At 42.9% G+C, this 23,179-nt stretch overlaps 1 protein-coding gene and 3 long non-coding RNA genes across 5 annotated transcripts in view; 1 reads left to right on the top strand and 3 right to left on the bottom strand.

Moving 5' to 3' along the window:
- Window positions 1–7,123, bottom strand: part of LOC309327770 — a 30,720-nt gene extending 23,597 nt beyond the window's left edge. The window contains exons 1-2 of the long non-coding RNA XR_014150644.1: window positions 7,030–7,123; window positions 4,046–4,138 (exon numbers count right to left, since the gene is read on the bottom strand). This is a non-coding gene — a long non-coding RNA (uncharacterized lncRNA). The remainder of the gene's footprint in view (window positions 1–4,045; window positions 4,139–7,029) is intronic.
- COL15A1 (collagen type XV alpha 1 chain) overlaps window positions 6,725–23,179 on the top strand; it is a 127,203-nt gene continuing 110,748 nt past the window's right edge. Inside the window, exons 1-2 of one of the 2 annotated variants that reach the window (XM_081837215.1) lie at window positions 6,725–6,966; window positions 7,071–7,153. In XM_081837215.1, the coding sequence (XP_081693341.1) occupies window positions 6,956–6,966; window positions 7,071–7,153 (94 nt within the window). In that variant the 5' untranslated portion in view covers window positions 6,725–6,955. The remainder of the gene's footprint in view (window positions 6,967–7,070; window positions 7,154–23,179) is intronic. The other variant, XM_081837216.1, reaches the window with a different exon arrangement.
- On the bottom strand, window positions 12,386–21,181 carry LOC309327629. The gene is made up of 2 exons (XR_014150601.1): window positions 20,674–21,181; window positions 12,386–12,687 (listed from the first exon to the last, which is right to left on the bottom strand). It is a non-coding gene; the product is annotated as an uncharacterized lncRNA (long non-coding RNA).
- On the bottom strand, window positions 13,601–18,182 carry LOC309327628. Its single transcript, XR_014150600.1, has 2 exons — window positions 15,217–18,182; window positions 13,601–13,883 (listed from the first exon to the last, which is right to left on the bottom strand). It is a non-coding gene; the product is annotated as an uncharacterized lncRNA (long non-coding RNA).

The following is a 23,179-nucleotide window of genomic DNA, read 5'->3' as shown; positions in this document are numbered from 1 at the left end:
TTGCTGTACGTTTCTTTAGTTTCCTGCACTAGATTCCACAGGGACAGGCATTCCAGCCTCACCTGGAAACTGAGTGGTGGGGATGGAACAAAAACTAGGGAGGGAGCCTGAAGTTTGGCAGGAGAACATCGCGTGGAAAGGAAGGGAGGAGCACTAAAAAAAAATATGTTGGAACATAAAAAAGGAAAAGTTATTTTTGCCACTCTGGCTGAAAAAGAGACACAGCACTGGGCATAGGCAGCTTTCAGGCACCCCGTTCAGAGTTTGTGAGTTGCACCATGAACATCTGCCATCTGTGCAGGAGGGCAGGGCTGTTGCACCTTCAATGACTGGGTAGGAGAGGGAAGTCCAGCCCAGGCTGTCGGGCTGACAATAGACTTCGCTTTTTCAGGAGGAAAGCCATAGCAAAGCCACTCCTAAAAGTGGCCAGTGTCACATTTGCAAACAAGGAGATCCCTTATTTCTTCAAGTATGCAGAACAATGTTTGGCGTTCATAGTCCTCTCCCATTTTATTTGGTCTGTTGGAATGTATATGTGACATTTAATCTGAATGGAGCCTTTCAATGAAATATATGGCCTTATAATAGTCAACATCTATTGCCAAAGGTATTTTTAAATGTTGCTAGTTAATAAGATCACTTTAACAGCCATGACTTCCCCTAAATAAATCTGGGAAATTTTGTGAATGCACATGCATTTAATTTGTTAAAAACCATATAACAATCTTTTTATGGAAAGCAGCCCCAAAATGTCTTGATTTATTAATATCTGGAGAAACTGTACATTTAACAATCACACTCTATTTGTAAATAGTTAAAAAGCCCCCAATGACATTCTACATCTTCAAATGCTACAGTTAGAATCATGGCAATGAAATGAGAATGTGTTCCAGCAGGTTTTTATCCTAGTTTAGTCTTTCACTCTCCAACTAAACAAACCTATGTAATAATACCACATGGCAAAAAAAAAAAAAGAGAAGAGAAGAGAAAGATGATCTTAATACTTCCACAATAAAAGAATTTGCAAGAACTTTTTAAGCATTTGAAATGCCACAAAATTCTGTAAGCCCAGGTTCTTGTCTATAGTCTTCATAGTTACTTCAGCTTTAAGGTTAAACACAAAGCTCTTCTCTGGAAAAATTACTTCATATCACAGAATCATAAAAGTCAATGTAAATTTTAAAAAAATTCCAATATTTCTGCTAAAAAATTCTAAACCTACTTTAATATGCTTTTGCAGGATGAATTATTTTCTTTACAACAATGTATACAGGGCAAGTATAAATCCCAAACTTCCTTTTGTGCCATGCTTCTAGGCACAGGTCCAGGTTTTAAAGCTCCATCTCCAAGCATGTTGCTCTGATTCAGTGGTAAGACATGGGTTTTCCTGGGAAAAGCGCTGTGACAAAAAAAAACAAAAAAAAAAAAAAATCAGGACTGATTTAAAGTACAGATCTGTGGTGGAAAGCACAGCACAAAAGGAAGTCTGGGTTAGCCCTAAGTCACTCTTTCCAAAGAGGAATGTAACTTCCGTTCTCAGGTCCCATCCATACTACATGGGGCGGCATTGTCAGGTTCTGTCAGGAGTCCAGGTTCCCAGCTTGATAACACAGTAAGCATAGGTAATTAAAAAGGAAGATTTGTTGCAAAAACAAACAGATAGCTCCAAACAGCTCCAACAAAGCCTCTGGCACCGTTACTCAAGATGACCCTTCTGAAGACCCCTTCCGGGGTTGACAGATGATATTGGACTTACGACCCTTACGTCACTTGTTTTGCTTCCTATCTAGCACCCCTCCCATTCGCCGACTTTTCGGACTTAGTGGATCAGCTCTAACCTCTTCCTGTTCTGAGAGGCTGTCTCTGAGACTGTTTGCTCCTTTTTGTGCTTCCTGCAAGCTTTTGCTGTGTTCTAGCCTGCTCTCAGCTACTGTCTTATTACCCTGCCCGTTAAGGTAGGGAAGAGCTGCAGTCTGCAGCTGCTGGCTCTCCCCTGCCTGACTAACATCTAAGCCTCTTTGTTCCTGGCTGCTTTCTGCAGTCGGTTGCAAACCTTCACTTGGAGCTGGCTCATTCCTGACAGTCATCTTGAATTCCAGCAGAAATCAAGCACGTCTCCCCCCCCCCCCGTAGTCTGCGTCTAGCCCAGCTCTCACACACTTCAACTCATGTCTTTGTCCTTCTATCTACCAGCCTGTTGAGGGTCTTTACCAAGAAGCTGTTCTGGCTAGTCCAGCAATTGAATCCTTGCTGGATCCAGGTACCAGAAGGGACTCAGATAGTGCTTTTTTTCTGGAGGTACGCAGGGGTATGCATATCCCTAAACATTTTGTGAATCTTTGTACTTTTGTCCATTTACTGTACTTATTTTCCCTGATTTGAACTATAAAATGGTGATTTTCTTGAGTCAAAAGGAGAGTACCCCTAAACATTTTTTTAAAGAAAAAAAGCACTGGACTCAGTAATAAAGCCTAACACCCTCCCAACTCACAATAGTATTTTATTCTGCTTTATTTTATTTTTTGTAATTGCTTTTGCTAGATTAAATAAATGAATGAATGAATAGGCATATCACAGTTAATAAATTTTCAAATTAATTAAATTTCCTCAATACATTCAGCAGAAATGGCTGTTCCACATGGTTAAACCATCTTCAAAATAGTCAATGAGATCGGTGTGACTTATTTTTTTTAATTTTAAAAATATTATTATGTATAACATTCAAAGCTCATTTTGAAAATACTGGCCTACAAAGTTGTTCAAGTGAGCTGCCAGGAGGGCTGACAATATCTTTGCATCTTGGGATGATGAGATCCCAGCTGGCAAGGATCTTTCCCCAGTTTGGCCAAAACCACCAGTCTTGCGTCTTTCCATGAAGGTGGTGTCTTCCATGATAACATTAATTAAATGCTTAGTAAATTGTGGGACCAGTGAGCATGTTTTACAAAACTCACTCTGAAGACATGGAGCTTAGCCCCCTTTTAGTTTCTTGATAACTGTGTGCACCCTCCAAAATTGAGTCATCTAGACACTCCCTGAGAAGTTGACTGATAAGTTGTAGATTATCCCTATCAATAAACATTTGCATGTTTTGAAAGTCCAGGTTGCCAGTCAAATGTAACCCAAGCCATCCCCCGTTCTGCAGGCTCTACAACCCCTAGACCAGGCATGTCCAACTGGTCGATGTCTGTGGGTGTCTGTGGTCAATTGCATCATCCTGATCAATCGTCCTCCCCCCCCCAAAGGTCAACAACTAAGCTTCCCCCCCCCCAAAAAAGTTCAACAACTTTGGCTCATCCTCCGCCCAAAAAGCTCACAATTCAGGTCTATCCAATGGGTAGATCACTGCTAGTTTATTTATAGTGGAAGTAGATCACAGTCTCTTGGAAGTTGGACATGCCTGCCCTAGAACACTAGTTCTGCTCAAGAGTAGACATATTGAAATAGATTAGCATGACTAACAGGTTTGTTCATTTCAATGGATCTACTCCAAGACTTATTTGAATGCCACCCCTTGAGTATAGAATTGTACCCAACTATATTGGGTACGGGTGGTGCTGTGGTCTAAACCACAGAGCCTAGGGCTTGCCGGTCAGAAGGTCGGCGGTTTGAATCCCCGCGACGGGGTGAGCTCCTGTTGTTTGGTCCCTGCTCCTGCCAACCTAGCAGTTTGAAAGCACGTCAAAGTGCAAGTAGATAAATAGGTACCACTCCAGCGGGAAGGTAAATGGTGTTTCTGTGCGCTGCTCTGGTTCGCCAGAAGTGGCTTAGTCATGCTGGCCACATGACCCAGAAGCTGTACCCCGGCTCCCTCGGCCAGTAAAGCGAGATGAGCCCTGCAACCCCAGAGTTGTCCATGACTGGACTTAACGGTCAGGGGTCCCTTTACCTTTTTATATATTGAAAAGCTCATATTTTCACTCTGCAGGGCCACAGCATCATTCTTTCCCCCCTCTCTGCCCCAGGCCCCTTTCACTCTCTTCTGTGCTCAGTGTGTCTCCTCCTCCTCCTCCTCCTCTTTCCAAAAATGGGGGTGGGTACATACCTTTCGTACAAAGTCATGTAGATCAGCAAAGACGTCAGATTAGGTCCAGACTTTAAAAACAACTTATTTTGAGCAGGGGTTGCACACAATCAGCTATATGTGGCGGGGGGGGGGGGGGAGGAAAAAGCTCTATTCAGAATGCTTTAGGGTGGGGTAAAAAAAACCACATTTCTCATGGAAACAATTCTGAGGCTTATCAATGGTGCCACTGTTGCAGTGATATTTAAAACATGCATAGACTCTGACATATACACACAGTTCAGCCAGATCAAGACAATTCACTGAGGGAGGGGAAGAAGCAGAAGTAGCCTGAGAGAACTCGCCAGCTATAATTCTGCTAATACCACTTAGCCGTGTTTGTGAATTTAAAGTTGGGCGGTTGTTCTGAGCATCAAGTGCAATTTCAGTGTGGTATCCAGAAGCAACTTGGGTTGACATCTTTGGAGGGGAGTAATATTTCTGTGCTTTTAATCTCAATATTCAACTATAAATTTAGTGGATGAAACTTTTTGTGGTATGATACTGTGATGAAGCATGAGGTGCTTCGCCCTTAGAATACTTTCCCCTTATACAACAGCAAAAGACCCCCTGGGTTAGATTTTGCATCTGCCCTCATCCACTTTTAACAAGTGTGACCCACAAGAATACTTAGGCTAGAATAAATCACAACACTTAGCTTTGCTGAGAGAGAGAGAGAGAGAGAGAGAGAGAGAAAATGAATGCCCCCCCCCCGAAATTACAGCAAACAAGTCTCCAATCTGCTGGCAGTAAGACAAAGAAGAAAAAGGGTCCTAACAACTTAAAAAGAAATAACTTGGATCATGCAATCTTTGGGTTAGCCAAGACGCAGGCTTGCATGATCCAAGGTTAACCCTTTTATGCATGCATTAGGTTCATTTTCTGTTTTAATACCTCTCAAATGCTGCCCAATCCTACCAAAGCAACAATTTAATTGTGACTGGAAATGAATAGGAGGCAGAAAATTGTTAGAGAATGGGATATTGCCAAAGCCAATGAGGAATGCCACTTCCCTGAATTTCTACCCCCTAGACTAGAGCAACAGAACAAGATACTTTAAATGTGTTGAGAGTCAGCATAGTATAATGCTTAGAAGGTTGGATTAGGCTTGAGGAATCCTGAGTTCAAATCCCAATTTATCCATTCAATTCAGTAGCTGGGGTAGTCACTATCTCTCAGCCTTACCTGCATCACTGCATTGCTGCATGGATAAAAAAAAGAGAAAGAGAAGCTTCTTGGAGGAAGAATGGGACATAAATGTCAGAGATAAAATTGAGAGTTTTGATGGGTACAGATTGTCACAAAGGGATGAAAAAAGTGTCTGTGAAAATATTCTCTTCACTATTGGAACTACAAGGGCCCCTTAGAAAGAATTCTACAGCCTTGCAGCATGCTGAGGGGGAAATTCAAATTCAAATGTGGGTGAAGGCAGGAGCACCCAAAGTGTGACCAGAGGCCTTTTTATTAGGGATAATGTCAACTGAAATCAAGAAAGAAGTAAGACCACTTTTTATGTATACAACATCTGCTGCCAGGATTCTGGTCGCAATGAATTGGAGGAGTGAAATTACACCTACAAAGTCAGAATGAATGGCAGGTAAAAATGACAGAACACAGTGGTACCTCGGGTTAAGAACTTAATTTGTTCCGGAGGTCCGTTCTTAACCTGAAACTGTTCTTAACCTGAAGCACCACTTTAGCTAATGGGGCCTCCTGCTGCTGCTGCGCCACTGGAGCACGATTTCTGTTCTCATCCTGAAGCAAAGTTCTTAACCCAAGGTACTATTTCTGGGTTAGTGGAGTCTGTAACCTGAAGCGTATGTAACCTGAGGTACCACTGTACATCCAATTGGCAATAATGACGGGGAGAGTTAGAAGGTATTCAGTGCAGAAGGTGAATAAAGAATGGATAGTATTTAAAGAATATTTGAAAACCTATTATGATAGCAAAAAACCCCTGGCAGACCTTAAATGATTCTTGTAATGTATAGACAATAAACTAAAGAATATTTCTCTGAAGGAAATTAAGGAAACAAAGTATAATAATATGATACTGTGTAAAAAATAACAAATGAGACTTTGGTTTTTTGAGAACAATCGGAAGTTTGATTTATTCTGTTTCAGTTTAGCTGCATCAAACTAGGTGGAACATATCAGAGGTGTGATGAGGAACAATTGTTAGAAGTCTTTACTTAATTTTTAGAAAACCATTTATGATTTGCCTGTTAATATACCCAACTTTAGACAATGTTCAGTAAACCAGAAGGCATCCTTAAAACCAAGAAATACAAGTGAGAAGGAAGAGTCTGATCCTGTGGGAAAAGCTCTCTCTCATGTCAGCCCAACTTAAACACTTGATTTAATGCTCTGTTGTGAAACTGCTATTCCTTTTGGGACCAGCCCTGTGGAAGTTCCTCCTGTGTCAGCCCCGCTGAGACAGGAGCTGCCGCAATTTCCCAAAACAGCCGTGAACATTAAAAAGAAACATTGCTTTTTATCAGAGGACGTTAACCACAAAGGGAATGCAGCCCTCAGAGGAAGCTTCCCGGGTCGTGGTGATTGTATTGCTGTCATTTGATGGGAAATCTGAGGACAGACAAAAATATAGGAGGAGCATGAGGTCCTGGACTTAGCTGTGAGGTAGAAGAAGAGGAGCTGGAAGATGGTGGGTTCTGTAAGGAAAACATAGCAGAAGGAGTCGGATTTCAGTGCTGGGAGCCCGGCTTGGAGGCTTGCAGTGACTCACTGAGAGCCAGCCTGAGAGAGAGCCGCCTTTGTTCCACTTGGGCTGAGCGCTGGTGGGGAAGAAAGCAGCTCAGCAGCCGCCTCTCTCTTCCCCAACTCCAGGCAAGCAGCTGAACCTGTCTTTGGCTGAAGACTGGCTTTTACAAAATGCTTCCCAGGTAAGAACCACCACCTCCACCCTCGCCACCCTCGCATGGAGGCACTGAATTGTTTCACCTCACCTCTGGCTTCCTTCCTCTCCCTCTTTCCCAATTTTCTCCAGTCATTCCCGGGTGCCCTGGAATTTGCTCCTGCTGCTTTTGGGTTCATTGCTCCCTGCCAGTCTACCAGCTCAGGTCATAGAAGGTAAGAACCTCCTCTTTCCCCTTCCCTAGTTCTGGGGAGAGGGGACATTCTGAAATCTGTCTTTTTATGAGTGATGTGAGCAGGAAATGTGCATAGGCTTGGAAACGGGATGCTGAGGGCTTCTGCCAGATAACTTTATCAAGTGATTGGAATGTCAGAAACTTACAGCTGTCATTCATTCTGGCACTTGAAGGATTACAGCAGAACTGCTCACTAAACAGAAAAAACTCTTTTAACCTTCATTCTGGTGTCAGAAAAGCAGGACGGATTGCTCTGCATGGCTCAGAGAATGCAGAACATTCCAAAAGGATGCCTGAAATGGTATAACACTTTGGTGTAAGGAATTTCTCAAAGTGTCAGTGACCTTTAGGGGCATGGTGATGTGGAGTTTTAAATACTTAATGGGTATTTTATTTCCTGTGTGTGTGCCAAACCCAGCATTTTAGGATGGGGCAGGCTGTCATCCTAATAAATAAATAAGGGTAGGCAGGCAGAATGTGCTCTCTAATTTGCTCTCTAATCACCTTAAAAAAATTACTGTGCATATCATTTGGACTTTTCCCTAGTTAGGGAAGCATATGGAGAAGAAGGAAGGTTATTTCTCTTCATCCTCACAGTAATCAAGGTAGGCTGGACAAAAAGAAAGAGAAACTGCCTCAGCATTGCCAGCTGTTTCACTGCTGATAAAAGATTTAAATCTGGCTCTCCCTATTCCCAGTCCCCATTAAACTGCTACCTGTCACAGGCTCTTTACAATTCTTATCCATTCTTGCAACAACTTTTTAAGTGAAGTCACTGTTCCCATTTCACAGGCAGTGAACTAAGTCTTAGAGCAAGTCTAGGAAACCCCTGGCCCTCCAGATGTGGGCTGCACCTCCCATCATCCCCGCCCCTTGGCAGGGCATTGGGCTCCAGCAACATCTGGAGAACCACAGGTTGACCACCCTGACTAGTAAAGGTAAAGGGACCCCTGACCATTGGGTCCAGTAGTGGCCAACTCTGGGGTTGCGGCGCTCATCTCGCATTATTGGCCAAGGGAGCCGGCGTGCAGCTTCCGGGTCATGTGGCCAGCATGACTAAGCCACTTCTGGCGAACCAGAGCAGTGCACGGAAACGCTGTTTACCTTCCCGGCGGAGCGGTACCTATTTATCTACTTGCACTTTGATGTGCTTTCAAACTGCTAGGTTGGCAAGAGCAGGGACCGAGCAACGGGAGCTCACCCCGCTGCGAGGATTCAAACCACCAACCTTCTGATCGGCAAGTTCTAGGCTCTGTGGTTTAACCCACAGCGCCACCCGCATCCCTTGGCCACCCTGACTAGCCGAAACCAAATTAGGTCACATTCAAGGTTTAATTAACCAGGTATTTCACAAAAGTAATTGACACAAGTTGTGTACTAAGCTGCAAATGTGAGTCATCTGTGGACTTGGGCCTTCTCAGTGAGGCAAGCGTGGGTGTCCACAAAAATAATTCACGGAAGGCAAAGTTCTATAACTTGTGGCTACAGATTGCTGACTTTACTATTTGCAGTCTTTATATGGTTTTTTGTTTTTTTTGTTTTTTTTTTTGTCCATTTTACAATTACAGGGCAAGGCACTCGAAAGATATACAGTTTCAATCTCTCCATTGAACAATACTCTAGGACTCTACACCTATACCTGCTAAGGCTGAATTTCACACCTTTTACACAGAAGTTGCCTTTGCTGTTCTAAATACCAGACATAAGGTCCAATACTCTTTTTTTTGGTTCATCTGCCTATACCATAAAGAAACATACACCGCGGTACCTTGGTTCTCAAACTTAATCTGTTCCAGAAGTCCGTTCTAAAACCAAAGCGTTCCAAAACCAAGGCGCACTTTCCCATGGAAAGTTCTGCAAAATGGTTTAATCTGTTCCAGACTTTTAAAAACAACCCCTAAAACATCAATTGAACATGAATTTTAATGAGACCATTGATGCATAAAATGAAAGCAATAAACAATGTACTGCAGTCACACAATCAATCAATCAATCAATCAATCAATCAATCAATCACTCAAACAGTAGCTGAACTGGGTTCCACACAGTCTCAAAAAAAGAGCCACAAAAACAAAACGCAAAATAAATAGCAAAGACAGACCTCAGTGTAACACTAAAAACGGAAGCGTAACACTCAAAACAGAGCATGTTCGGCTTCCGAAAAAAGTCCGCAAACTGGAACACTTCTGGGCTTGAAGTGTTTGGGTTCCAAATTGTTTGAGTACCAAGGTGTTTGAGAACCAAGGTACCACTGTAATGCAAAGTGGATCATTCATTGAAAAAAAATGAACCCTGGCCAAAATGGTCAGTAACTTCTATATGAACTTTTTATATAGACACTCAACAAACACAAGTCAGGGTTAGGGTTGGCGGGGGGGGGGGGGACCAAACAAACCTAAGTCAGACCAACTATCTTCACTCATTTGTTGAACTTCACTCATGTCTTCATAATGTAATAATAATATTTTTAAAAATTTATATCCTGCCCATCTGGCTAGGTTTTCCCAGCCCCTCTTGGTGGCTTACAACATATATAAAAACACAACGAAACATCAAACGTTAAAAAACAAAATATCCTATACAAGCAATAAACAAACCAATAAATCAATAGAAACCAATAATAATAATAACAACAATAGCCACCACAACAATAATAACAATAACAAACAGTTTACAGTTATACCCAAATTAAAAGAACCGCCAACCCCAGCTAAACATTTAACCAACACCAACCTGACAAAAATGAGAGGAACCAAAATTAGAACCATTTAAAACATTTTAAAACTTTTTAACCAGTTGCCCCAACCCAAGAGTTGTTCCAGCAATGTCCCTCTGGCCTCCTAGGAGCCTCTTTTAGTTGTGCAAGGTGAGTCTGGGCTCCGCCCCCTGGGCCAGGTGGAAATGGGCCTTGCAGCAGAGAGCGCTCTCCCTTCCAGCAGTAGTCTTCATACTACACAAAGCGTTAAAGGGTTATTCAGATGTGCATGTTGACTGGGAGGGAAAGTACTAAAAGCATGACCATTTTAATAGCAGGTTCCAATAGTTCAGTAAGGCTCATGTTGTAAATGTTACACAATGATGGGGGTATTTATCTGGTACATCTATTTGCTCACAGCTCATACTAAACTGATTCAGCCACAAAGTTTTCAGATTTGAAAAATACCTGAATGGAGCTGACAGGGGCTTGAAAGCATTTTTCTTCAGTGTGGGATGGTAGTCTCAACAAACTGTAAGCAGGTTGGTTTTTATATTCAGTGAGGTAATAAGTACATCCAGGTGGGGACTGTAGATGGACGACTGATTGAACTCTTTTGTGGATTAGTTGTGATGATTGGCATGGTATTTCTGTTGTATGGTTTCTCTACATGCTTTAAGTTCTACATCCCCTTCATCTGCCAATTTCTTGCACTTCTCTGTTATTGTGCTAAAGGTCTCCTCACTAGTTTCCCTGTGTGGTTCCATAATTCCTAGGAACTCTTGTTTATGTGCTTTCTTTTTCATTACATTTAACTTTACAGATATGGGATGCGGGTGGCGCTGTGGTGTAAACCACTGAGCCTTGGGCTTGCCAATCGGAAGGTTGGCAGTTCAAATCCTCACAACGGGGTGAACTCCCGTTGTTCAGTCCCAGCCCCTGCCAACCTAGCAGTTTGAAAGCACGTCAAAGTGCAAGTAGATAAATAGGTACCGCTCCAGCGGGAAGGTAAATGGCGTTTCCTTGCGCTGCTCTGGTTTCACCAGAAGCAGCTTAGTCATGCTGGCCACATAACTCGGAAAAACTGTCTGTGGACAAACGTCGGCTCCCTTGGTCAGTAAAGTGAGATGAGCGCCGCAACCCCAGAGTTGTTCGCGACTGTCAGGGGTCCTTTACCTTTACAAATGGCAGCGCTTGTGACTGGCTGTAGCATCAAACATTTGCTTACGACCACAAGACAAATACTAAACATTAATGTCTGGAATGAACACAACAACTGGTACAAAAATTGTATTGGTATTGCTTGATCCTGCTAATTGTTTGAGCTGCAAGATAATGTTTGTGCAATTTTCTGCAAAAACATGGATACTCTTGTATTTTTTAGTCCACCAAGCTTCACATAGCATTGGTATATCGGGTAAACGATGCCATCTTTAGATACCCTTGCAGGGGGAAAAAATTTAATTGTGCCAATTCTATTATGCACATCACTTACACTGTTCAAATAATTTACAGGGAGAATAAGTCTATAGAACAAGCAAAGGACAAAGGTGGTTTTAGAGTAGATTTGTGCTTGAACATCGCCTCCTTTTCCTGCCATGGTCATATCATTTGTCTGACCTTTTCCCCAATCTGCTGTAGAACAAAATTAGTATCCCATTGGCCAGTTGGTGGAGACACCCTATAGGGCATGGGTAGGCAAACTAAGGCCTGGGGTCCAGATCTGGCCCAATCACCTTCTAAATCCAGTCCAGGAATCAGTGTGTTTTTACATGAGTAGAATGTGTTCTTTTATTTAAAATGCATCTCTGGGTTATTTGTGGGGCATAGGAATTTGTTCATTTCTCCCCCCCCCATATAGTCTGGCCCCCCACAAGGTCTGAGGGACAGTGGACCAGCCCCCTGCTGAAAAAGTTTGCTGACCCCCTGCTATAGGGCATGCCATAAACACTGGGAATTAAAATCCTTCAAATGCATTAGCTAGCAGATTCTGATGGCCTCAGAAAAGGAACGTGCTGAACGCCCAGGGTAAGGCAACATTCTTTTTATTTTGAATCCATGGAACTCTGTACAGCATTGCTATAGAAGAATGTTCTTATGCTACACTCTTCCTAAAGGTCTGTATCTGCTCCCAATATTCTACAAACTATTTTTAAAACAGCCGAGAATATAAGAGTTTATTTTCTTTTGTCAGCCAAAGCATGGGATTAGTCACTCCTGTATAAATTCTATTTCACATAGTTCATTTTTTCCAGGTGACAACCTTGCTAATTCTGTATTTATTGAAGTGGATGAGTGATGGATAGGGTGTGGTTCTATGGTTTTCTTGAGCCAGGAGTTGCAGGCCCAAGAGAAAGTGTTTTGTGAAGGACAATCCTTCACCTTGTCAGCTACATCATAACAGAGATGGCCTCCCTGGCAGCTGAATGTTTCAGTGCATGTTGCATGCCATAGAAAAGGCAGACTGCTGCAAAAGAAGAGTACAAATAGGAAGCATGAAACAAATGAAATGATTCCTTGTGATGGGCTGCAGTTGAGTATTTTATATGGGACTAGATTGGGTCACTTACATGAGAAGTATAAAGAATTGACTTAAGAATTGATTTGTTGGATCAGACCAAGGGTTCATGTAGTCCATTATTTTGGTGCAAGCAAGAGCCAGAGCCAAGTTTCTGGAAGCAGAACATAGAATCATTTGCCATGCCCTTCTGTTTGTTCATCACCAAGTGGTGCTGAGAGAGGAACATGGCCTGTTATCATGTAAGGTCCATTTAGCTGCCATGACCAGTTGTCAGAGATTCACCTCTTCTCCACATTGCCTTTGAGGGGCAAAAAAAAAAACACCACCACACAAAAAGATTAGGTGTTGAACTTCTACATACAGTGGTACCTCAGATGCAATACGCTTCAGGTTACAGATGCTTCAAGTTACACACTCCGCTAACCCAGAAATAGTACCTCGGGTTAAGAACTTTGCTTCAGGATGAGAACAGAAATTGCGCGGCGATAGCGGGAGGCCCCATTAGCTAAAGTGGTGCTTCAGGTTAAGAACAGTTTCAGGTTAAGAACGGAACTCTGGAATGAATTAAGTACGTAACCAGAGGTACCACTGTATGCAGTGTGGCAATTATTCAGGGTCCCCGGACATTTCACCGTCTATTGATCCCTGTGCCACCACTTTATTTCTCGCTGCCACCACCCAGGCCCTACCTGGTACAATATTGAGTCCAGTCAGGGTTAAATTGGAACATAAACTTCTGTTTATTTATTGCAGTTTAACAAGCGTGTGGTTTCATAAACGGTATTGGTCAGTTACAATCATGGGGTGCCTATCCAGACCTATAACCTCCGCTACCTGCTCTCACTCACTAAACCACCTCTCAGATATTTCCTTGTCTTCCTAGCCCCTAACTATTCCTGGCTCAGCTTGTTTCGCTACACTAACTCAACCTACCCCCAGACTCTATCCCAATTCACTCCCACTGCAACCAACCACTCAACTCCCAACGAACTCCTTCTGCCCCTCCCAGAGCTGGTTTTATAGTCCCTCTGACTCCACCCCCCTGGGTCCTGATTGGGTAACCTGTTTAACTATTTCACCTCCAGCACTCTCATATGTTAAAGTCACATGCGGTTCTTCCTAATAAACTTTTTCTTAGCATCTTCTAGGTTTTCACCTCTTTGGCCATCTTGCCACCTCAGCAAGTCAGATTCAGAAAATAGAAATGTTAGTTATATATTCTTTTTAATTTGTGCTAAACACTTGTTGCATTTTTATTCATCATCAACACTTTTGTTAAACGTGTTTTGCTATGAGTTTCTGGAAACCGCCTCTTAATAGAGATAGCCTGGCTTGCTTAATTGCACACCCAAAATAGGATTAGAACATAGTAGTTAAGAGAATCAGGTGAGGTGAACCCCACTTAAGCTGTGGATGGCCTCGGGCATGCAGGAGTCTCTCATTCCCACATTTGAAATAGACGGAACTCTCATGCAGACCTTCTTTATGGTGTTGCTGTAAGATAGATAGATAGATAGATAGATAGATAGATAGATAGATAGATAGATAGATTCTTTATTGTCATTACACAAGTGCAACATTGCACAGTGCAACGAAATTGGATGCCATCCCTTAAAAAAAACAACAAAAGCAAAACAGCAACAACAACCAAACAAACCACATTCCAGCCACACCCACACCCACACCCATCAAACTTCCAGGTCACACTATCGAGTTACAGCATTCAAAAAGGCCACAGCTCTTGGATAGAAACTATTTTTCAGTCTATTTGTCCTTGACTTGATGTTTCTATATCTCCTGCCAGAAGGCAGTAGTGCAAACAGACTGTATCCCGGGTGAGATGAATCCTGCAGGATGTTGTTTGCTTTCCTAAGACAACGGGAACCGTACAGTTCTTCCAAAGATGGGAGAGGATGACCAATAATCCTTTGGGCTGTGGTTATGACCTTCTGGAGCACCTTCTTCTCCCTAGCTGTACAACTGGAGAACCAAGCACAAATACAGTATGTGAGAATGCTCTCTATGGAGCCTCGGTAGAAGGACACCAGCAGTTTCTCACTCAGATTGTTCTTCTTTAAAAGTCTGAGGAAATAAATTCTCTGCTGAGCCTTCTTCACCAGAGCAGTGGTATTTGCGCTCCAAGTCATGCCCTGATCGATAGTCACTCCCAAAAACCTGAATTCCGCCACCCTCTCCACCCGTTCCCCGTTGATATACAAGGGCTGAATGACCGCCTTTTTTGTCCTGTAATCCACCACCAATTCCTTGGTCTTAGCTGTATTAAGAGCCAGATTGTTCTCTCCACACCAAACACAGAGCCGCTCCACCTCGTCCCGATAGGCGGACTCATCCCCTCCTGAAATGAGCCCCACCACCGTAGTGTCATCAGCAAACTTGATGATTTTGTTGCTGGAATAGATGGCTGTACAGTCATACGTGTAGAGAGTAAAGAGCAGGGGACTCAACACACAACCCTGTGGTGAGCCGGTGTTAAGGCTAAGGGCTTTGGACATATGTGACCCTACTCTAACCCTCTGAGAACGTTCTGACAAAAAATCCAAAACCCAGAGACAGGTGGAGTTGGAGAGTCCAATCGCCTCTAGCTTGGACACCAGTCTATGGGGGAGGATAGTGTTAAAAGCAGAGCTAAAATCCACAAACAGCAGCCTCACATAACTCCCCGGCTGCTCCAGATGGGACAGAGCAGCATGGAGAGTGGTGGTGATAGCGTCTTCTGTGGATCTATTTGCCCTGTATGCAAACTGGTAGTTGTCAAAAATTGGTGGAAGACAGGAAATAATGTGACGGCGCACCAGTTTCTCAAAACACTTAAGGGTTATTGAGATAATAAATACAAAATGGTTTGATGTGTAGGGAGGTTAATAAAGAGCTCTTAACTGGAAAGGAGACAAAACTTGGATGGTTATTGGCTCAAAATAACTCCTACCCATCATGAGGATGCCTGAGTGGGGGAAAATAGGGGGGTGGAGTTGGTTATGAGGGTTTGTAACACTTAGCTCAATCAATAGTTCTGTGTTGGTTTTGGCAATGAGGATAACTTGTGAGAGCCATACAGTAAAACAGTAACAAGGTTTTGCAAGGTGCTAAGTAGCGGTAGCTAAGGATGTTGTCTGTGGAAGGTTGAGCATCAAAATAAAAATAACTTGTAGAGGCTTCAGTACCACAAACTTTCAAGCAACTGGATAAGTTAAGCCACCAAAAATGCTGTCCTCCTCTGGGCAGTTGCTGGTAGGAAAACCTCTTGCCTTTTAAAGTCTAGCTTGAACTTATCAATTTAACAGTCAGATTAAGTAATCATGGCTAATAACTAACATTTTATATTTAGTGAGGCACATGGAAAACTGTAAAGCGAGATGAGCGCCGCAACCCCAGAGTCATCTGTGACTGGACTTAACTGTCAGGGGTCCTTTACCTTTTTATGGAAGCAGATCTAAATACACCTTTTCAAACTGATTTCCCCTTTCCTCCTCTCTTGCTTGCCTTAATTACTGTGGGATAATCAGCCTCTCATAACCAACACGCTTAAGTCTAATTACTGCATGGAAGGATTAAGACCATAGAGTAAGCTGCCTGCCAGGCTTAGCTCACCTTGGGAGCAACTAGGTAATCAAGTCTTTGTTCCCCTTTAGTCCACCTGAGCTCAGTGTGTGAAGAGGTTAAGCTGGTTGCTACAGCTTAGCAGCATGGCTCTAAGAAGTCACTCTTTGAGTTCCTGTACCAGTGATTTAGGAACTTTCAGCACTGTAAATAAGTCAAGTTTTACTGCCTGTGCAACTTTTATTAATGCTATATAGAAAACACATGAATCTGACCTTTGGAGAGTTTGTAAGTAATTCAATTTAAAATTTACTGAATGTATTCTTTTTCTATGCTAGGGGAATAGGGAAGTTTTGGAATCACATTTTGTGATTTTAAATCTCTGCTCGGGTTCTCTCACAAAAGAGTACTTGCCTCAAACTTGGATTCTGGCATCCAGAAAATCTCCTTTACCATGTTCTAAAGCCTTCTTTCTGAAGCCACCCTTTCCCTTGCTCTCTTCTTCTCTTTTCCCCCCCATTTTTTTAATTGATTTTCCAAATTTAAAAACAAACAAACACACACAAATCCTAACTGTAATTACTCCACTATTATTAACATTGTTAGGTGACTTCCTCAAACCCCCCTGGCTGAGTTTCAATGTATATCATTGTAACAGATTTCCAAAACTAATTTCTTATAAAATTTACTTAGTCGAGTAACATCTTTCTTTCTTTTCATATTAACTTTAAACATGTTATTTTACAACATCACATATTTAAATCCTAAGCCAATCTGGTACTTGCAAGTATTTCTATTTAAGTTATCCTAACATATTTAGCTAAATAGTCTTTGAATTTCATCCATTCCTCCTGGTACTCCTCCTCCTTCTGGTCGCGGACTCTTCCAGTCAGGTCGGCTAGCTCCCATCACCTTCATCTGCCATTCCTCCACTGTTGGCACTTCTTGTGTTTACCATTTCTTAGCTAACAAAATCCTAGCAGCTGTTGTGGCATACAAAAACAATCTAACATATTTCTTGGGCAATTCCCAAGAAGGAAGGCCTCTGGCTTCTTAATAGATGTATATTTCAACATTTTTTTCAATTCATTATAAATCTTCTCCCAGAAGTCTTTCACCTTGGGGCAGGTCCACCACATATGATAAAAGGTACCTTCTTTTTCTTTACATTTCCAATCTTGCTCTCTTCTTCTCGACCTGCTCCAGTCTTCCTTTCCTATCTCTGCCCCTTCTTTTTTTCTTCCGCTACTTTTGTAGGCCTCTTGCTTCACCTGCCCCCTCCCTAAATGCTCCCTTTTGTTCCATTCCTCCTCCCACTCCCGTCACCCAGGCCCTGATCCTCAGCCTATACACCAGTCTGCTCTCTTCCATCAGCAACCTTGAGTCTGGCCTTCCTCACCATCTCTGGTGTTCCGTCTGTCTGTGACATCACTGCTGCTTTGACTTTATGACATCAGCATTGCTCAACCTATCGGTTGACAGGCTTCATGACTGTTGCAAAATCCCCCAGAGCATTACAGAGTAGCTAACCTTCATCAAGGGTTAATTATCAACCTATGTGAAAATGTTTAGGTGAAATTGCAAGCACCTCTTTACAGACTACCAGGCCTTTTCAGTCAGATGCTCCAGCCCACCAGCTGCCAAACTGACTCTCTCCCAGGAATGGATCCAGACCAATAAGAGGCAATGTGCACAATCTTTGACATGTTCAGGCTCTGAGAAAACAGAAGGACTTCCAGAGTTGAATCCTTGAACTCTGGAGCAGTTCCTTGGTTTTCACTCAGAGCCATTCCTTCTACCCTCAGTGGCTGTGCCCCACTTCCTACCACACAGACAAGGAGCCATTGGAGGTCAAATTCTCTTAAAAAAAAGAAAAGGTAAAGGACCCCTGACAGTTAAGTCCAGGTCTTCCCAAAAGCTGGTTCTCCTCACTGTAACATAGATGCTACGGCTTTAACTGAGGAGCACAGATGAAACCCACAGGTACCAAAGGAGATCACTTTTTTCATTTGGAAATAAGTTCTACATATCTTTAATACAGGAGCAGCTATCTCAGTCCTTCTTTAGGATTTGGTTGTCATGGTCAGCTGGGTGAGGGAGAATAGGTTAAAATTGCAATTATGCCGGATAGGAGCTCTATTGGTAGTGCCAACCCTGGATCCTACACTCCTTTTAAGAAGCAGGCAGAGTAATTGGCATAGTGCACTTGGACTCTGAAAAACTTGTGACAAAGTACCTCACCAAAGACTCCTGAGTAAGCTTCGCCATCAAGGAATAAGAGGAAAGGTCCTCTTGTGGATCAGGAATTGGTTGCAGGAAGCAAAGAGTAGGATTAAATAGACCAGGGCTTGTCAGCGTGGTCCCTACCACTCACTAGTGGGCGTTTCAGGATTCTAGGTGGGCGGTAGAGGGTTCTACAGCACAAGCTGAATCCTCCTTCCACCGAGCACTGGTGGGTGGTAAGGAAATTTTACCATCAAGAAAGATGCATTAGTGGGCGGTAGGTATAAAAAGGTTGAGTACCCCTGAAATAGAAGTTCTCCAAATAGAGATAAATGGAGTCTCCTAAGGATCAGGATTAGGACCTGTGCTGTTTAACTTGTTCATAAACTATCTAGAATTGGGCGTGAGCAGTGAGGTGGCCAAGTTTGTCTGTGATACCATTTTTTTTCAGGATCGTTAAAACAAAAATAGACTGCAAAGAGCTCCAAAAGGACCTCTTAAAACTGAGTGAATGGGCAGTAAAATAGCAAATGTTTTATGTGGGGCTGCCTTCAAAGATGCCTTGAAAGATTCACTTGGTGCAGAGTGTTGCTATGAGCATTTTGACAGACCTTGGACGTCACAAGCAAAATCCAAAGCATATTCTTTGTTTCCTTTTCAGAAAGGATGGAAGGCTTTTTTATTTAGTTTGCCTATTGGTTAAATCTTTCTTGGGCAGCTGATTACTGGATTTAACTCATATTGGTTTTTATGTGCATATATTTATTGTATTCTTTATTATTGACTTGTAAACCACTCTGAGCATCTGAAAAAGCAAAATATAAATATTTCAATAAATAAATACACTGCCTTCTTTGATTATCATTACCTCCATACATTGCTGGACTCCTTCCACCTCTGACCACTGATCCTGCTGGCTGGAGCTGGGGGCAGCTGGAAGTCCAGCCTCACCTGGAGGGTTCAGGCGTCCTACCTGCGCCTCAGAGAGCCTGGGGCCAGGATAGTTTGCCTTGACTCCTGCTCAGTGCTGAGGCAATCATTGAGGACCCTGCTCTGTGTTCTTCCATCAACAGAACTACTGTACATGAAATACTTTTCTTCTTTGGCACTAAAATTGTACTGCTCTCTTGAAAGAGGTCCACCAGGCTCCACTTCTGTTTGCCTTTTGGGGGGGTCAGTGAAAACATGTTTTCTTCCAGTTCTCTTTTGGGATGTCTTTTAATTGCCTTCTTTAAAATTTAAATTTATAAAATATAAGCACAACAGTAAGTTTAAAACAATGTATAAAGCCTAAAAGCATAAAGCATATGTAGAGTGATAGCTTCAGTATATTGAATGAAATTCAAATAATACAAAATAAGGGCCATTTCCTTGGTCTATCTGATATAATCATAACATTATGGTTATTCAGAAGGTTGATTATCTGTTAAGGGTGGGGTTTAATAGATGAAGGAAGGTGAATTCATAATGGGATTTTTTTAAAAGAATATACAATTGTATATTATATTGAATCTTATCATTCTAAGTGTTTATAAATGAAGCCCACTTTTCAGTAGACTTGTATTTTGTGTTTTGATTAGTGCTGAAATAGTAAGTAAACTTGTAAGATGTGCAGTTTCTCATAGCTTAAAATAAAATAAAAACAGACAACATAATGTTGGACAGATCTATTACTTGGCCTCACAGTCGAATCTTAAACATTGGACTATGAACATGAGTAAATGGGAAAGACAGTTTTTTTGGCCTCATTCTCCATCAAAAAACCAAGTACATGCTGTTACGGAAATTACGGGGGTGTGACACATTTTTAAAGTTGTTAAATGCTACAAATATTATGCCTGAATATATCCTTTTGACTTGACAGCTCAGGGAAGATACCTAGCTTTATAAATCATATAAAATCAGCCCCTTTGCCAAGTTCCTCCATTCCAACGCCATTTTGCCCATGGAAAAAGGACTCTTCCCTGCCACATGTACACCCACCCCACCCAGGGAAATGCCCAGGGGTGACAATTGCTGAGCAGTTAGTTTCCAAAAGCCCATCACTGGACTTGCCCCAGGTTATGGATGTGCAAAGGGAGCTCTATGGTGGGTACTTGAGAGGTGCCTGGACATGTTTTGCCTATGCTAATCTTGTACCAAAAAGGCATGTGGGTGGCGCTGTAGTCTAAACCACTGAGCCTTTAGGACTTGCCGATCAGAAGGTCAGCGGTTCGAATCCCCGCGACAGGTTGAGCTCCCATTGCTCGGTCCCTGCTCCTGCCAACCTAGCAGTTTGAAAGCACGTCAAAGGGCAAGTAGATAAATAGGTACCACTCCGGCGGGAAGGTCAATGGTGTTTCCATGCGCTGCTCTGGTTCACCAGAAGCGGCTCAGTCATGCTGGCCACATGACCCAGAAAAACTGTCCAGACAAATGCTGGCTCCCTCAGCCAGTAAAGTGAGATAAGCGCCGCAACCCCAGAGTCGTCCATGTCGGGACTTAATGGTAAGGTTCCCTTTACCTTTTAATCTTGTACCAAGGACTTGTCTGGAAATGTTGTCCAAGGTTGAACTAGTGTAACTCCTGTCTACTCCTCCCCTTCTGTGACATGTCAGTGATGTAAAAATGATGCAACAATGATGCTGTACGAACTGTATTCTGGGATATGGTGGGAATGTTTTAAAAGTCAATGTCGTCCCATGCTCGGGGTTCACTTACTGCTGTTTCAACCTGTTGCGCAACAATAAAGGATCTAAGTCTACTGACTTGTGTTTTGTTCCAAATTACTTGGCTGGAATTTCCTTCTTTTTCTGACCGCATGGACCCGCGGGGGACTTGTACCTGATGAGCTGGGCTGTTGAGTGGTCTCTCAACCCAGAATTTCCTTTAACAATGCTAAACAGTCACACTTGCAAAGCTAATACACTTCCACAGCTCAGAATAAAAGACGGTTAAGTATTAATTTGTAGGATGTGTCACACCATAAGATGAATCCCTTTTCTCTTCAAAGACCTTAAATCCTTTCCCATTAACATCTGTGCTGTATTATTAGCAAACCTGTGCAGCCTGCTGTAAATAAAGAGCTCAGCAACAGTCTTGGAGAGTAAATATTTGTCTTTTCTAAGCGCACATGCAGCAATGGTCAGTAGAGTGTTGACTTAAACTTTGCACTGCTGAGGCCTGCGCTTGAAGGGAAGGAACCAGAATGGCATTAGAATAGTCTCTGTCCTAAGAGTTCCTCAAAGCTATTTTGTTCTCCCCCCCCCCACCCGCAGAACGCTCTGACCACTCACCCACTTGCTCTTCCAGACCCCCTTTCTTCTCCTAGCCGGATCCTGGCTTGCTCCGCCAATCGCACATTATCTTTATAGCCTCATTCCTTCAGTTATCTGACAGAAGCAGCATCTCTGTGCCTTGACATCTGTTGGTCACCTTCATGGAATTCTGTGGGTGAGCAGCAGATTGATTGTGGAGCCGTTTTATTTATTTTTTTGCTTCAAAGTGCCAATGCAGTGGGTGTAAATAAGAATGCACTCAGGCAGTCGTTTTCTGAATGTGAACAGGCATCCATCCATAAATATGTTGAAGCAGATGTGGAAAGGAAGGGCCCAGTATCTCCAGTTCTGCTCCAAGAAAGTAAACAATGAGTACAATTATGTTTTGACACTAAAAAGCACGGGATAAGCCCTTTAATTCCGCTGCCTTTCCGTATAGAATATTGTACTTGTGCCCAGCCATCCACATTAAAACAAGGGCCTCTGTATCTTTACAGAACATCTTCAAGGGTGTTCCCAGCTGTGCTGGCTGCTTGTTCTTGAACAGCCTGTCCTGGTTTTATAGCCGTTAAAATGCTTTCCCTTAATCAAAGGAGAGCCAATTATCTGGGGGTGAAAAGGGTCTAAGTGTAATCTGCATCGGGGGTAACAGAGGGTTTCTGATAACACCTGTGGAACATATTCAGTAAAGCAGACTCAATGTATTACATACTGTTTTCAAAATCGATTATGTTTGCGTGCTGGCCTTTGTGTAGCAGTGCTTGAAGCACACAAACAAAATGTATTTGCTAAGTTCCTCAGCTGAACTGCAAATGACTCTTGGGACCTTTTTTGAAGCTTCTCCAAAGGAAATATTTTAAAAGCAATGTGTGTGAGAGTATGTGTACAGTATTAAAAATCCTTTCACAGTTGAGAACGATATCTGCCAGAAGGAGAAAAGTGTAGCACAAATAATTTAAAAGATCTGGAGTGTATTATTTTTTCAATAGTCTCCATGGATTTGGTGGGTGCACCGTATGAGCGGAAACTGTATTCCAGGGAACTCTGGGGCCTGCGGATGTCTTATCAGGGGCTCCTCAGTGAGAAGATCAGTAAGTAAAGGTAAAGGGACCCCTGACCGTTAGGTCCAGTCGTGACCGACTCTGGGGTTGCGGCGCTCATCTCGCTCTATGGGCCGGGGGAGCCGGCATACAGCTTCCGGGTCACATGGCCAGCATGACTGAGCCGCTTCTGGCGAACCAGAGCAGCGAATGGAAATGCCGTTTACCTTCCCGCCAGAAGGTACCTATTTATCTGCTTGCACTTTGACGTGCTTTCGAACTGCTAGGTTGGCAGGAGCAGGGACCGAGCAACAGGAGCTCACCCTGTCCCGGGGATTCGAACAGCCAACCTTCTGATCGGCAAGCCCTAGGCTCTGTGGTTTAACTCACAGCGCCACCCTGCCCACCACTGCTGACCTTTCCTTGTAATTTGCAGATGCAAGTGCATTCTACAGCGTGAGCTCTCCGTTCATGCAGGGTGCACCCATGTACATGCTTCAGGATCATAAGCTGTGAGCTGGGGTCTCTTGCAGAGAAGAACATGTTGAAATGGTTCCATGAGGCTAGAACATTTGAAAATCGTTTCTCAGCAGTGCAGAGTATGCACACCTCTCCAATATGCTGCTGGAGTCCATTTCTTATAATCCTTGACCACAGGCCATACTGACTGGAGCTGATAGTTGAAGTTGAAGTCACCTCACTCAGTGGCGGA

This window comes from Podarcis erhardii (genome assembly GCF_964252035.2).
Source record: "Podarcis erhardii genome assembly, chromosome: 13".
Classification (NCBI taxonomy): Eukaryota; Metazoa; Chordata; class Lepidosauria; order Squamata; family Lacertidae; genus Podarcis; species Podarcis erhardii.
Note: the sequence above shows the minus strand (reverse complement) of the source record. Positions and strands in the feature narration are given on the sequence as shown.